This window comes from Solanum pennellii, chromosome 12 (assembly GCF_001406875.1).
Source record: "Solanum pennellii chromosome 12, SPENNV200".
NCBI lineage: Eukaryota > Viridiplantae > Streptophyta > Magnoliopsida > Solanales > Solanaceae > Solanum > Solanum pennellii.
Genome location: NC_028648.1, coordinates 47,655,228 through 47,671,875, shown reverse-complemented (window position 1 = coordinate 47,671,875; position 16,648 = coordinate 47,655,228). Strand labels below are relative to the sequence as shown.

Sequence of the window (16,648 nt, the reverse complement as noted above, 5' to 3'; positions counted from 1 at the left end):
AAGACCTGATTTTTGCACAAATAATACCACATTTGGTAACTCATTAGGAGATAAGCTATTCATCTATAAAATTAATATGGTGTTTGGTTTGCAGTTTAGAAATCCATACAACTATAATACATGTATAAGTTACGAGAGAATTTGTGTATTTTTGTAGACAGGATAGAAGGTGGAATTAAATAGAATACATGTATAACTGATACATGAATAACATACATGAATAATCAGCTACCAAACGGCCCCTTAGTCTACAAGTGAATACAAGGATTTCTTGCTTTTCGCTTCATTCGGTGATGGTCTAAACATTGATGAAAGATTGCAGTGAGGTATATTTGAGTTGAGCATATAGATGAAACAATCACAGACTGTTTCACTTGTTATGACTTTCTTGATTTGAGCATTTCTACTTTATATATATGTGATGCAGATATCTTCCGAATTGAATGTTGAGCACTAGTTTACCATCATGAACTCTATCCTGGATCGCGTAGCCAAAGATTATGGTAGACGGAACAACTCAAGTGTGTATAGTAGTGGGGACGTCTTTGAGCCTTTGTCAAGTAGTAATGGTGAGGCTGAAGGGACAAACCATTTATTCCATATAGGCTGATCAAACTCTTGATCTGGCTAATTCCCCTGACTGTGCTTTATTGTTTCTACAGCTAAGCAACGGGCAAAATTGGTAGAATGGTTTAGTAGTGTTCTTCCTCACTTGAGTTTGCCAATAAATGCTTCTGATGAGGATTTACGAGCATTGTTGGTTGATGGTTCTGTCTTATGCCAATTATTGAATAAGTTGAAACCAGGTTCTGTACCTGAGGTAGTTTATAATATTTTGATTTTACAGTATGCTGGAGTAAGTATGTCTTTGTTTGTTGATTTAACTCTATCTTTTCTTCTAGTGTGGTGGTACAGTACATTCTCCACAGCTACGTTCAGAAAATATTAGAAGGTTTTTGTCTGCTATGGATGAAATGGGCTTGCCCAGGTTCTACGCATCAGACTTGGAACAGGTGCTCATGTCATAACTAACTCATGTAGTTCATTTCTACTTATGATTATAGGAAGTCCTTGTTCTCCCGTTTGGCTATTTGAAGTTGAAACTTGAAAATTTGAGGCTTTAAAGTTGTGTTTGGACATGCATTTTACTTGGAGAAGTCTCAAAAATACAACAACTGGTCCGAGCCCACTTGAAATTTCATGGTCAAACAAATATTTGAAGATAAAAAAATCTGATCCCGAATATATGGCCAGACGCTAGCTTAACTCTGCAGGCCATTTGAGTTGTATAACTTTTTCCATGTGTAGAAAAGTGTTATCCTGCTTTACTTTCATTTAGTTAATTGCCATCTATTTTTTATTTTAGATGTATTAACAATGACGAATTGTCCAGGGTTCCATGAAGATAGTACTGGAAAGCCTTTTAACACTTCGGGCAGAATTTAAGCTGAATGATGGAGGATACAATTCGAGCACAGTGTTATCCAGTAAATATGGGGCTGATGCAAGCAGAAGATGGAAACTGTTGGGTGAAAATTCGGGATGTGGTGATGTTTCATACATAGAAGAATTTTCATCAAGAACTCACTCTACCCCATCCCCAGGAGAACGGATGAAGACAGGTTCAGATTCAAAATTCCAGCGTGTGTTGAGAAGTCCTGTAGTGACAGGTATTGATGTAATATGCAACATAAAAACATGTCTACAGATTGTATAGCTGTTTGCTATTTTATTTGCAATCATTAATGCTCTTTTGCTCTTCTTGGGTTTTAAGAACTTAAGCAATTGTTAAATTAGGTAAATAACTCTTTGCTCTTGCTACTTCTCCAAACTCCACATGTCATGTCTTCATTCTGAACTTCGTAGAGCCATCAGCCGCGTTAATACACCACGTCGGACATAAGTTCCATGAAGTATTTCAGCTTAAACAAGGGAGCCACACTGAAATTCCTGCTGCAAGGATTTCGGAAATGATGAGATCTAACAGTTTGAATGTTAGTAAAAAGTTCCACCCTCCCTTTTGTCAATGAAGCTATCTTGCTACTTGCATAAGTTTTATTCATAATTTGAGTTTGTACTTGTTCCGCTCATTTCATTTTTTATTGCTTTCAGATTGCCCCAACGCAGTCACTTCTAAGTGTTGTAAATGGGATTCTTGATGAAAGCGTTGAGAGGAAGAATGGAGAGATACCTCAAGTCTGCACTTAATTTGCATATTGACTTTTGGAATTTCTATTCTATATGATCTAACATTAGTTGGATGTCTAAATCTTTCAGCGTGTAGCGTGCCTATTGAGAAAAGTGGTGCAAGAAATTGAGCGGCGGATATCTACTCAAGCTGAACATCTTAGAGCGGTACAATATGTAACTGACCAGCTGTATTCTCAATTTCTCTTTTCAATGGATTTATTTCATATTATTTTTCTTTCTGTGCCTGCAGCAAAGCAATCTATTCAAGTCTCGTGAAGAGAAATACCAGTCAAGGATCAGAATCATGGAAGACCTTGCAACTGGGACTAGTGAAGAGACACAGGTAGTTATGGACTTCACATTCTAGGAAAAGTTCAAAGTCTGCGATTATTACGCTTCCACAATAACTACCTTTACACGTCCACCTCTTCTGCATTTCAGATTGTCATGAACCAGCTTCATCAGATTAAGGTAATTTTCCAGTTTTCTTTCTGCCGCATTGCTAGCTCAATGTTCAGTAAGTTCTTCTTTCGTATGCTTTTAACACTTACTATATCACACTAACCAGATATCCTGAAAATTAAACCAGCTATGCTTTATCCTATTTCTTCATCTCATGATTGAGGACATTATCATTACTTTCTCAGATTAACAGTACTCTCTTTTGCTTCTGTATAGAAGTGTCGTGTATAATTTGTTTGTTAATCTTGTCAAGTGAAATCCGTTATTGACTGCAAAGAATATGATGCTAGAATCTAGGTACTTCCAAAAAATTCAGCTCCATCATTTTTCTCTACAATCTTCAGTTTTACTATTTCTTTGTTTTTGAAATCACATGCAGAATGAGAAGAGCAAAGCAGAAGAGAAGAAGAAAATTGAGGAGCAGGATGTGTCTATATTGAAAGAGAAGGACGATCAAATTGCCGCATTGAAGCAAGAACTGGAAATAGCTAAGAAGTCCTATGAGTTGAAAGAGAATGAAGATCATGGTAAAAGAATCACAGCATTGAAGAAAGAGCTGGAAATAGTTAAGAAATCATATGAATCGAAAGAGAAGGAAGATAATAAAGAAATTACAGCTTTGAAGCAAGAAATGGGAACACTTAAGAAATCATATGAATTGAAAGAGAAGGAAGATAATAGTCAAGAAATCACAGCTTTGAAGCAAGAATTGGAAATAGTTAAGAAATCGTATGAATTGAAAGGGAAGGAAGCTAATAGTCAAGAAATCACAGCTTTGAAGCAAGAGCTGGAAATAGTTAAGAAATCGTATGAATCGAAAGAGAAGGAAGAACATAAACAAGAAATCACAGCTTTGAAGCAAGAATTAGAAACAGTTAAGAACTCGTATAAATCGAATGAGAAGGAAGATCATAGGCGAGAAATCGCAGATTTGAAGCAAGAAATGGAAATAGCTAAAAAATTGTATGAACAACACACCCTAGAAATGAAAGAAAAGGCTACAAAAGCTCAACAAGAACTTGAGGAGAAGTTGAAGGAGGCCATGAGCCTTTTGACAGAATCAAGAAATAGGATAAAGGAACTTGAGACATTTATTGAATCACAATCTCGCAGTTGGACGAAGAAGGAGCATATTTACCAAATATTTACAGAATTCCATCTGGGCGCACTGCGTGTATGCTTGATCCCATTTCTTCTTTTCAAATTTTTCCTAACATGTCATTTGTGTAGAACGTATGACTTGGACCTCCATGATTGTTCAGGAACTGAAATTTTCTTCTCAGTCAATAAGGCAAGAACTGGTGAAAACTCAGCAGAGCTACGGAGAGGAATTCAATCAACTAGGTCATTTCAGCTGCTTGAAGTGTTATACTAATGTCGTTTACTGAAGGCCGTATACGTATAAGATATCAAGACAAGTTTTAACATTGACTTAAATGGATTTTCCTCATGAAATCAAATTTCGATTACAGGTGCAAAAGTTACAGCACTTGGACATGCAGCTGCAAACTACTCTGCACTCCTTGCTGAGAATCGCAAACTGCACAATGAGGTGCAGGAGCTAAAAGGTGTGATAACATAGTGATCTTCATAATTTTGAGGACCGAAAATTAAACACCGTTCTTGTTCATCTACTTATGTTTATTTTTCAATTAGGAAATATCAGAGTATATTGTCGAATTAGGCCATTCCTTCGTGGACAAAAGGAAAAGCAATCAGTTGTTGAATACATTGGAGAAAATGGAGAGCTGATTATTGTAAATCCTTCCAAACAAGGAAAGGAAGGCCGCAGGTCTTTCAAGTTTAACAAGGTCTATAATCCAGCTGCAACACAAGGTTTTCAGATTCTTCCATATTATGAATTCTTATATCTCTATTCTGCATAATGAATTCTAATATAAATTCACCTTCCTACTCTTCTACAGCTGATGTATATTCAGACATTCAGCCATTAATACAGTCCGTGCTTGACGGATATAATGTGTGTATATTTGCCTATGGTCAGACTGGATCAGGGAAAACATACACAATGGTAATGAACTTTGGTATCTAAATTTGTTAAATATGTTAATGTTGTTTTACTTTCCTGAAGTCAAACTTAATTGACCTACAGACTGGCCCAGACAAAGCGACCGAGGAGAATTGGGGTGTCAATTATCGAGCTTTAAATGATATTTTCAGAATTTCTCAAACGAGAGTGAACACCTTCACATATGAAATTACAGTTCAAATGATGGAAATATATAACGAACAAGTTCGTGACTTACTCTCAAGTGATGGTTCACCAAGGAAATATCCTTTTATATTCTGCATGGTGTCTACTTTGTTACTTTCAAACATCAAATGATCGACCAGTCTGAAATCTTCTTCAGTTTTGATTCTTCCTTCCTTCCTCTTTGCTGTTACTGCTTTGTCTTGCATTTTCAATTAATTTCCAAAATGACCATCTCAGATTTGCTTATAACATGCATCTGGTTAACTGTTTTCCTTGATTTGCACACACTTGGGATAGTGTCCGCCCCCCAGCCTAACGGATTAGCTGTTCCAGAAGCAAGCATGCATACAGTAAACAAGACCTCTGATGTCTTAAATTTGATGGATATTGGACTAAGAAATCGAGCAAGAGGTTCCACTGCAATGAATGAAAGAAGTAGTCGATCGCACAGGTTCCGTATAACAACTCTACAGAGTTCATCTACATACTTTGAAGTTTGAAGTACATATCTTGTCTTTTTTGTTATGAGTGATTTACTATATCATACTGAGATTAGCTGCAATATGTGCACAGTGTTGTCACTATTCATGTTCGTGGGATGGATATTAAGAGTGGTTCATCCATGCGTAGTAGTCTTCATTTGGTGGACCTTGCTGGAAGTGAAAGAGTCGACCGCTCTGAGGTGACTGGCGATAGACTGAAAGAGGCGCAGCATATAAATAAGTCATTATCTGCCCTTGGAGATGTCATTTATTCTTTGGCACAAAAGAATGCCCATGTCCCATACAGAAACAGCAAGCTGACTCAAGTCCTTCAGACTTCATTAGGTACTCTTTTTTATTTATCCAAGTTAGTCTTTCGATTTTTTTTCTTCTGGTAACCATGTAAACAGTACCATTAACAAACAATGTGATCCACAACCACCTTCCAGGAAGGGTGCTATAAAGAATGAACCTCCAACAGAAAAAAAAACTAGGTATATTATCTGTGCACTATGAAAAACTCAAATTAAATACAAAGAATCCTATGAATACATCTATGTGCCCTCTTTGATGAATTTTACATCTCGATTCTTTGTACTGTTTCCTATGTGATCTATCTAGCTATATTTGAGACTTGTATGATGTTCTTTTGAAAGATCTTCCAATCCCTAGCTCTCCAGGTGTAGTACATTGACTCCATGGATTGCCGCCATCACTTCTTTTGGACCTTCTTCCGGTGCTTCCTCTCTATAGTCATTACGACTTGCTTCATGTCCCCTACCTGAATGTTAGTGCTATTCTACAGAATTAATTCATTCCTGAATCAAGTGATCCATGCACAATCAGCAAACAAGTGGGAGCTAGTTTCCGAAGTCTCTGAGACGTATCTCATATAGACAGACTGTGGAGGAGCCAGAATTTTCACTAAGAGGGGTCAAAATATCAAGAAGTAAATCCTCGAAGAAGTGAAGGGACGTCAGTATGTCATATATATACACTAAAAATATTTTTACCTGGCTACAAAGTTTAAGTTTCTGAGTTAGGGTGTCGATTGAAACCCCTTAAGTACATGTGACGCCAGCACTGCAGACAGCATCGATCATCCACTTGCATCTTTAGTATAACGAGTCTAAGCAGCATCCCCAAAAGTGCTAACCACAGTATAACTTTATGCCTTGGCTGCGCTACATATGTCCACACAAGATCTGCAACGTCCAGATCTTCCTTTGCTCCCCCGTAAGATGTTAATACTACTAGTGATGAAGAATAGCAGAATACTCCTTTAGCAGTTAATACCGTATGACCATCCTATCCTTCAAAGAGTTGATTTTCCTCCGGTAACAACTACTACCCAGTGGAGCTTTATGTCCCCAGATACTATCGTCATTTTTCATATAAATCACATAGACAGCATCTTATCCATAGTGCATCCTTACCCACAACTAGCTTCCAAAGTAACTTCCCCACTGAATCTACATTCCAAGTTCTGCATTCTTTCACATTTAAGTCCTCTATTCTTTCGTAGACAAACTTTGTCCCAAGAGACGACGCATAGCTTCCTCAGTCCTTCTGAGATCCCCCACATATGTTCCCTGCACTTTCTATCCACCTATTCCAATATGCTCTGCGGCAAGATAAAGGCAGATCCCCAAAGCTATGTCTAGAGAAAAACGCAGCATTCAGAACTTGAAATCTTCCTGCATAGGATAATTGTTTAGCATAAGCAGTACTAAGCATGCTGGTAATCTTGTCCATTAGTTGTTGACACACTAACTGTTTACACTTCTTAGAGGATATAGGCAGTGCCAAATATCTTATTGGAAATAGCCCTAGAGTGTAACCAGCAATATATCCTAGATTTGGTCAGTAGATCCAACTATAAAGATACTAGACTTCTCAAAATTTGCAATAAAACATATGTAACCAGCAATATATCCTTCATTTGGTCAGTAGATCCAACTATAAAGATGCTAGACTTCTCAAAATTTGCAATCAAACATATGGCTGCACTCAATTGTTCCACTGCTTCCCTCGCCCTTAGCATATGTTTCTCTCTGTTGCAAAATACCATTAGATCATCAGCAAAAATTAAGTGAGTCAGTTTTACAATCTTGCACATGGGGTGATATTTCAAGTCAGGCAACTGGTACAATACATTACAACATGAAATTGGTCTATGTTGGCTAGCACTGTCAGGACAGTCAACCTTTGGAATAAGGGCAGTATTAGTAGAGTTAATCAGGACAGTCTTTTGATTGCTTCAGAAACAATTGAGCATGAATCATAAGCAAGTGGATCGGAGGTATTTCAATGAAAAATAGAATATGTTTTGGTTGAGAACCTCCAATATGGTTCCAAAAAAGATCTTGGCCACACTCGGTAGTTTCTATCTCCCTGCAATATTATCTTTTACATCTCGGGTACTTATCTGATGACTAGTCTTGCTTATTTAGTACTGAACTATTTGTTTGAATTCTTACCCCCAAATTTTCCTAAGGAACAGGTTTATTCTATATGTTTCTTTGCAGATTATATCAGTTACGTTTTGCGAAACAAATAAAATAATAAAACAATATTTTATCACGGAAAACCCCAACTCTTAAGGGTAAAAACCATGACCTACACTTCTGTAGGATTTAACTCCACTTTATTAAACTTCAAGTCTCAACAAAAGATTACAAAGCTATGTAACCTAAGGAATTATAAACTCTAATTCCTAAAGGAATTATAAACTCTAATTCCAAGCTAAAAATTATAAACTCTAATTTCTAGTTACCCGAAAACACAAAACCCCCCGGTTTTATATCTTCTAATGTTCTTCAAGTTCCACAACTTGTCGAACAACTCCTGTTCACAAAACTCAGATTGTAATCAAAACTCTTAATTACAATCTTACAATTTTTCTCACAAATTGCAACACTCCGGATAAATCTCAAAACTCTCTCAACCTCTTGATCGTGTTTTGATCTTCTCTCCATGTAAGTGCGCAATTTTTCTGAAGCGAGGCGCTATTTATAGATTTGGACTTGAATCCAAAACCTATTTCAACTAGAAATCCTATTTGTGTCTGCTTCCTTTTTCTCATGAAACTTAGAAGCTCACGCGTAGGATTCCTACATTGTGCGGAACTCGTCTTCGCCGCATCTTCAACTCATTCTTCAACTTTAACTTTGCCGCATCAAATCTTTGTTGAACTGTTGAACTCAACTTTGGACTTTGTTTCCACCCTTTGTCGCTGGAAAATTGTCACTGGAACAAAACCTTGTAGCATTAGGTCTTCTCTTTGTACTTTACATTGAAAGAAAATTCCTTGCGTGATTTTCCTTATTTAGCTTAGGAAAACAGATTTTCCTTATTTAGCTTAGGAAAAAGTCTGCATTCTACATAGGTTTCCTTAGTTAAATAAGAAAACATTGTTGAACGCTAACGCTTTGTTTCGCTAAAACGTGTAATCCTATTCAAACTTGAATTCGCTGGAACATATTCGCTGGAACATGTTGACGTTACCTTTTCGATACAAATTTGACATCTTTCAGAATACCATGAGTTTAACACTATTTATTTATGATGTTTGAGTACCCTATAGGATATAAATTTATCCAACATTTGCAATTCTGCAATAAGTTCAAATGAATCGTTATATCCCCGGCTGTTGACACTTGCACATATTTTTATTTTGTTATACAGGTGGTCAAGCAAAGACACTTATGTTTGTACAGCTTAATCCTGAAGTTGGTTCACATTCAGAAACCACCAGCACATTAAAATTTGCTGAAAGAGCATCCGGAGTAGAGCTAGGTGCTGCTCGAAGTAGTAAAGAGGGCAGGGATGTAAGAGATTTAATGGAGCAGGTGTTCTTTTAACTTTAAATGCTTATTAGTAACAGCTAGAACTGAAACATATTATATGCTTCCTCGTTTAACTAACTTGTAACTATCTCAGTCCAATTGTTAAGGTATTGTCTATTTTGGACCTAGACCTGCACAAATTTGTCCCTTCGATTTTAACCCAAAAGGAGCCTCAACATTTTTTTTTTTAAATCATTCTTATAATGTCCTTAACTTTCTACTCCCGTTCCACCTAAGGTGTAATGTGCTCCTCAACTTTCTGTTGGGAAAATGCGGACGAGCACAAAAATATATATGGTAAAAGTAATGGAAATAAAATGAGAAAATAACGACACCAAGAATTTTATGTGGAAACCCTTCTGAATAAGGGAAAAAATCACGGGCCAAGAGAAGCAATTGATATTACTATAGTAAGGAATTTTACACTGTGTAGTCACGAATACAATACTCAAAGTGACTACTACACACTCAAAAGGAACAACACTCTTTTGGTTTCCGTCTTACTAAAATATCGCTCACACTCTATTTTTCTTCACAGACTATTTTCTTGCATGGTCTATGGAATACCTTACTTTGCCCTCAAAATGAGTTTTCTCTCTAACTTGGTGTATTCTACAAATGAGCAAGAATGCTCTATTTATACAAGGATAAAACCATGCCTATGTCACTAATGACATATGTAAATATAGCAATGTCAAGAATGGTTGCAAATCTTACCAATTTGCCAACCACCAAATCTTTTTTTTTTTCAACTCCAAATACTATTTCTTTTTAACAATTGCTTGTACCAATTGAATAGCTAAAGTTTACTAAAAAATGGGATGGATTCAACAAATCTCCCCCTCCAGTCCCATTTACTGGAAGAAGGTTTCTTCAACTTCTTTAAAGAGAGCTCATACCCACAAGTTCTTTGCATAACTCGAACTTGTCTTTCGGCATCATCTTGGTCAGCATATCTGCAGGATTTTCTCTTGTGTGAATTTTTTTGACGTGAAATGATTCATTCTCCACTTTCTCACGAATCCAATGATATCTGACGTCGATGTGTTTTGTTCTTGCATGGTTCATGGAGTTCTTGCTCAAGTCTATTGTACTCTGGCTGTCACGATAGACAATATACTACATCTGATACAAACCAAGCTCTTGAAGAAATCGCTTTAGCCATATCATCTCCTTGCCGGCTTCAGTAGCCGCAATATACTCAGCTTCAGTTGTAGATAGTGCAACACACTTCTGCAACTTTGACTGCCACGATATAGCTCCCGCTGAAAAAGTAAGCAAATATCCAGTAGTGGATTTTCTGTTATCAAGGTCACCTGCCATATCAGAATCTGTATAGCCTTTCAAGATTGGATTTGATGCTCCAAAACACAAGCATTCATCTAATCTTCCTATAAGATACCTGAGTATCCACTTCACAGCTTCCCAATGCTCTTTTCTCGGATTTTAGAGAAATTTACTGACAACACCAACTGCGTGAGCAATATCAGGTCTAGTGCACACCATTGCATACATTAGACTTACGACGACGGAGGAATTTGGAACTTTGGCCATGTTCTCTTTTTCCTCCCTAGCTGTAGGACACATCTTCTTGCTCAATTTCATATGACCAGCAAGAGGTATACTAACAGGCTTAGCATTCTTCATATTGAAGCGCTCCAGTACGCGTTCAATGTACTTCTTCTGGGACAAATAAATCTTCCTTTTATCTCTAGGACGAGTAATTCTCATGCCCAAAATTTGTTTGGCATGACCCAAGTCTTTCATTGAAAAAGACTTACACAACTCTTTCTTCAGCTCGTCAATCTTGGAAGTATTCTTGCCTACAATCAACATATCATCCACATACAACAAAAGGATGATAAAATCATTGTCAGATAATTTTTGTACAAATACGCAATGATCTGAAGAAGTCTTCTTATAGCCTTGCTCCCCCATAATAGATTCAAACTTTTTGTACCACTGTCTGGGAGCTTATTTTAGGCCATAGAGACTCTTTTTGAGTTTGCATACAAAATTTTCTTTACCATCTAATTTGAAGCCCTCAGGTTGTTCCATATAAATCTCTTCTTCTAGGTCACCGTGAAGGAAAGCCGTCTTCACATCCATCTGCTCAATCCCTAAATTAAGACTAGCAGCCAAACCTAGAACTGTGCGAATTGAGGACATTTTCACAACAGGAGAAAATATTTCGTCAAAGTCAATACCTTTCCTTTGACTGAATCCCTTAACAACCAATCTAGCTTTGTACCTGGACTTCAAGTTGTGTTCTTCAACTTTAACTTTGAACACCCACTTGTTCTTTAAAGCTCTCATGCCCTTGGGCAATTTTACCAACTCATAAGTGGGGTTCTCATGCAAAGACTTCCTCTCGTCTTGCATGGCTTCAATTCATTGATTCTTGTGCTCATCTTCCATGGCCTCCTCATAACATTCAGGTTCTCCCCCGTCAATGAGTAACACATACTCATTGGGTGAATAACGGGAGGAAGGAACCGCTGTCTTGTGGACCTCCGAAGAGGAATATTTTATTTGTCCACAACTTCATGAGCAACAGGATCATCAATAACAATATCATTGTTATTATCAACATCAACATGTTGATTCGATACATGATTCTGGGCGTCACCATGATTATCAAACCCAACAACATCACGCACACTTGTGTGAGGAACTTCATCATGATGAACTATACCATCAAAACTTGAAGATTCTACCTTCTCTGCTTTGTCAATATCTTCAATTTTTTTTATTCTCCATGAAAATAATATCACGGTTTCTCACAAGTTTCATTTCAATTGGATCATATAGCCTGTAACCAAATTAATCTAGGCCATATCCAATGAAAATGCATTGCCTTGTCTTGGCATCTAACTTTGACCTCTCATCTTTCGACACATGTACAAAAGCTTTGCAACCAAATACTCTCAAATGGTCATAGGAAACATCCTTTCCATACCAAACACTATTTGGTACATCACTTTGCAAAGGAACAACAGGAGATAGATTAATACCATGTGCAGCGGTCAATAAAGCCTCACCCAAAATGAGTTTGGCAACTTTGCTTCAGAAAGCAAACATCTAACTCTTTCTATCAAGGTCCTGTTCATCCTCTCAGCAAAACCATTAAGCTGAGGAGTCTTCTGGTGTCTAATACCTTGATGCTTGCAGTATTCGTCAAATGGTCCACAATATTCACCACCATTATCAGAACGAATACATTTCACTTTCTTTTCAGTTTCTCTTTCAACTGAAGCCTGAAACTGCTTAAAGACACCTAACACTTGGTCTTTAGTCTTCAAGACATAGACCCAAAGTTTTCTCGATCAATCATCAATGAAAGTGACAAAGTAAAGTGCACCACCCAATGTCTTTGTCTTCATTGGACCACATAAATCAGAGTGCACTAAATGAAGCAACTCTGTCTTTCTCGAAGGAGGGTAGGTTTTAAAGGAAACTCTATTTTGTTTACCAGCCAAGCAGTGCTCACATTTTTCTAATTTAGCACTTTGGAAATTTGACAATAATTTCTTCTTGTCTAGAACATTAAGTCCTTTCTTGATAATGTGTCTAAGCCTCTTGTGCCATAATGTTGAAGAGCTATCGCTCTCAACCGCATTCACCATATCAACACAAGTAGAGGCCGTAGTCCAGTATAGACCACGACGTTTGTTACCACAAGCCACAACCAAGGAACCCTTAATGAGCTTCCATTTTCCATCACCTTTGGTACTAACATATCCTTCATCATCGAAAACACCAACAAAAACTAGGTGCAGACGAACATCGGGAGCGTGTTTCACATTGTTCAAAACTAGTTTAGTTCCAACACTAGTTTCCAAAAAAATTGTACCAATACCAACCACCCTATAAACAGTCTCATTACCCATACTCAAGGTTCCAAAATCACCAGGAGTGTAGGAAGAGAAAAAATCCTTCCTTGATGTCATATCATCACCAATGTCCACAACCCAGCTTTACTCATCACAAGCAATATTTATCATGTTTGCATCAAGAACGGTAACAAGATCTTCGGTGTTGACGGTGGCTAGGCAATTTTCATTGCCATCTTCTTTAGTTTTCTCTTTGTTTTTGTTCTCCCTCTTCAACTTCCTGCAGAACTTCTTTGTGTGCCCTTTCATGCCACAATGATAGCACTAAATATCCTTAAGTCTGCCTTTGGATTTGCTTCTATTTTGTTTTCTATGCTGAGAACCACGAGTTTTATTTCTCCCCCTGGGGACAGTTACCAGGACATCAGACGAAGAGGAACCTTGAGTTTTTCTTCTCATCTCTTCGTTCAAGACACTACTCAGATGGTCTGTCATTGAAGAACCATCATGATACTTCAAACTCAACATCTGCTTTATTAAGAACATTTTGTTGTTGCCAGTCTTTCGAGCATACAAACTTTCAAGATGCTCCCATAGGTTTCGAGCATGTGTTTCCCCAGAAATATGGTTCAACACATTATTGTCGACCCATTACCTAATAAATCCACAAACCTGTCTATGTAATATATTCCACTCTTCATCTGTTTTATTACCAGGCTTTACAGTGGTAAATACTGGTGTGTAAAAATTCTTAACATGAAGCAGATCTTCCATTTTTCCCTTCCAAATGGCATAATTAACACCATTCAAAGTAACCATTCTACTTGTTTTGGGTTCCATTGTTTTCCCCGAAAAATATAGTTATCGCAAATCAAAGTAAATCTTTTCTGATGTGAAAGTTCAGACTGTGCTGCAACCACAGAGCATAGTCAGATAAAACCTTGGCTCTGATGCCAGTTTGTTGGAAAAACGCGGACGAGCACAAAAATATATATGGTAAAAGTAATGAAAATAAAATGGGAAAATAACGACACCAAGAATTTTATGTGGAAACCCTTCTGAATAAGGGAAAAAATCACGGGCCAAGAGGAGCAATTGATATAATTATAGTAAGAAATTTTACATTGTGTAGTCACGAATACAATACTCAAAGTGACTACTACACACTCAAAAGGAACAACACTCTTTTGGTTTCCGTCTTACTAAAATATTGCTCACACTCTATTTTTCTTCACAGACTATTTTCTTGTATGGTCTATGGAATACCTCACTTTGCTCTCAAAATGGGTTTTCTCTCTAACTTGGTGTATTCTACAAATGAGCAAGAATGCTCTATTTATAGAAGGATAAAACCATGCCTATGTCACTAATGACATATGTAAATATAGCAAAGTCAAGAATGGTTGCAAATCTTACCAATTTACCAACCACCAAATCTTTTATTTTCAACTCCAATAACTATTCCTTTTTAACAATTGTTTGTACCAATTGAATAGCTAAAGTTGACTAAAAATGGGATGGATTCAACACTTTCTACTCCCGTTCCACCTAAGGTGTAATGTGCTCCTCTTATTCAGAAGTTTACCCGTCTTCATGGGCGGGACATACACTCCTTCTGGGACTCAGCATCCTTGTTGAGGTTTTCTCCACCATCCAACTGAGAGAGAGAGTCCCGCTTTAATTCCACTTGGCCTAGGCTCAAACTCATACGATGCTTTAACAGATGGAGTTGGGCCGTTACAGATGGTATTAGAGCAGGACTGCCCCTCCTTACAGTGGTGTGGCAAACATCAGTAAGGATGCTAAGTCAAAATTGGGCGCATGTGATGCCCATGTTGAAAGACAAACTTCTGAAGAAGAATTGTACATTACACCCAGGCCAAATGGGAGAAGAAAGTTAAGAACTTCATAAGAATGAGTTCAAAATTAATTGTTGAGATGCCTTTTGGATTACGACCCATGGACAAATCTGTGCGGGTCTAGCTCCACAGTGGACAATACAAACAAGTTTGAAGAATCATTTAGGTCTCTTACTGTGCATAAATTTAATTTCAGTTGCCAATCAGTTGTATGTATGATGATCAGAAGCTTTTAGATGCGCAATCATTTTTAGTTTTAGGAGGACATGCGCTTACGAATCATCATCTTCATGTTCATACTTGCTATTTTTTCTATTGAAAAGAAACACTAGCAATATAAGATAAGATTAAGTGTTTTTCCTATAACGTTCTGCCTATCTTTTTGTTTGCTGTTTGCAAGAAAACTGAGAAATATGATATGCAGCCTGACTTTACTTTGTAGGGTGTGACTTGGAGTCTCTTGTAATTTTTAATCTTCCAGGTTGGATCTCTCAAGGAAACGATATCTCAGAAAGACAATGAGATTGAGAAACTGCAGCTGATCAAAGATAAAAAATATGCTAATACTGGAGCCGACAGCGAGACAAACAGTACTGATTGAGGTATGGCTCCTCTCCCAGATTTTCTTTCTTTGTGAGAATTCCTGATAAAGCCGAAAGTTTTCTGGTAATTTAAACTACTTAAAGGAGACTTATGTACCTAGTTCCTTGATCCATAGTGATCAATTTAGACTCCGACAGGATACCTATTGCAGTCTGAGTACTGAGAATCAATGCATATATTTTAATCAAGTACATTATAATACCCAGACATTATACATGTCTACACTTTATCGAAACATGATTATCATCTGTAATAATGTAATTAACTACATAGAATCTAGAAAGAGCAAAAGAGTTTGAACTAAACAAATTGGGTAGAGATAAAACCCGGAAATTACATGTTATTGGGAAAAAACTTTATCAATTTATCATCACATTTATGATTAAGATGAATTCCACTTTGATTATCTTATATTTTTGAATAGTTTAAATTGATTGACTAGCATATCATATGATCTATTTATGCAGATAACTGAAAAATCATTGATTGAAGAGTTTCATTGGATGAGAGCAGAGACACTTGAGTTCAATTATTATTGATAAGTTTCTTGTATTTTTCTACTAGTGAGTAAATCTTGTATGAAATTTGTAACATTCAAGTGTTGCATTACTAGCCATTTATCTTTGGGTTAAGATTTTGATTTTTGATTTAACACTAGTAAATTAGTAACAAAGATATACGGAGTCGTCGACATATAAGAATAATGTTGAATAATGCGTATTAGTAATAATGTTAGTATTAGTTATCCAGATATCGTAATTTATGTATTGTTTGGTTTGATGTATTGAAAATAACTTGCATTGAATGATTTTTATTTAAAATATTTTTTAACAAAAATATCCTCTATAAAATACGGTGGAAAGAAAGTAAAAATGATTTCTAGGAACAATTGTATCTTTAACCATGCTAATACAGACATCGAATGCCTTACAATATAAACACTATAGATTTTCATGTAGTGACTATACATATTTTAATATCAAATAAAGTATATAATCAATGCAAGCTAGTTGAAAATTATATAAAATAAAATACTAATAATACAAAAAAAACTAATGCCATCAGTTTTAAAATACTGAGTTAGTCAAAACATTCTATATATAATATAAATTTGGAAAATGCACAAGTACTCCCCTAGACTATGATCGAAATTTCT

The 16,648-nt window shown here is 36.7% G+C and overlaps 1 protein-coding gene and 1 long non-coding RNA gene across 3 annotated transcripts; one reads left to right on the top strand and one right to left on the bottom strand.

Annotated features, from left to right (window-relative positions):
• The first annotated feature begins 434 nt into the window (after nt 1-434).
• Nucleotides 435-16,241, top strand: LOC107006297 (kinesin-like protein KIN-14K). Its single transcript, XM_015204885.2, has 21 exons — nt 435-569; nt 663-820; nt 903-1,013; nt 1,394-1,670; nt 1,867-1,994; nt 2,113-2,196; nt 2,278-2,355; nt 2,441-2,533; nt 2,632-2,661; nt 3,032-3,079; nt 3,533-3,826; nt 3,915-3,996; nt 4,125-4,220; nt 4,309-4,488; nt 4,578-4,684; nt 4,766-4,944; nt 5,154-5,318; nt 5,441-5,694; nt 9,037-9,200; nt 15,371-15,491; nt 15,960-16,241. The coding sequence occupies exons 1-20, from the start codon at nt 467-469 to the stop codon at nt 15,488-15,490; spliced, it is 2,751 nt and encodes a 916-aa protein (XP_015060371.1). The 5' UTR covers nt 435-466; the 3' UTR covers nt 15,491; nt 15,960-16,241.
• Nucleotides 5,832-7,751, bottom strand: LOC114075121. 2 transcript variants are annotated; one of them, XR_003575485.1, is made up of 2 exons: nt 6,363-7,751; nt 5,832-6,167 (listed from the first exon to the last, which is right to left on the bottom strand). It is a non-coding gene; the product is annotated as an uncharacterized LOC114075121 (long non-coding RNA). The 2 variants fall into 2 exon arrangements; XR_003575484.1 differs by having other exon boundaries at nt 5,832-6,130.
• Nucleotides 16,242-16,648: the final 407 nt, after the last annotated feature.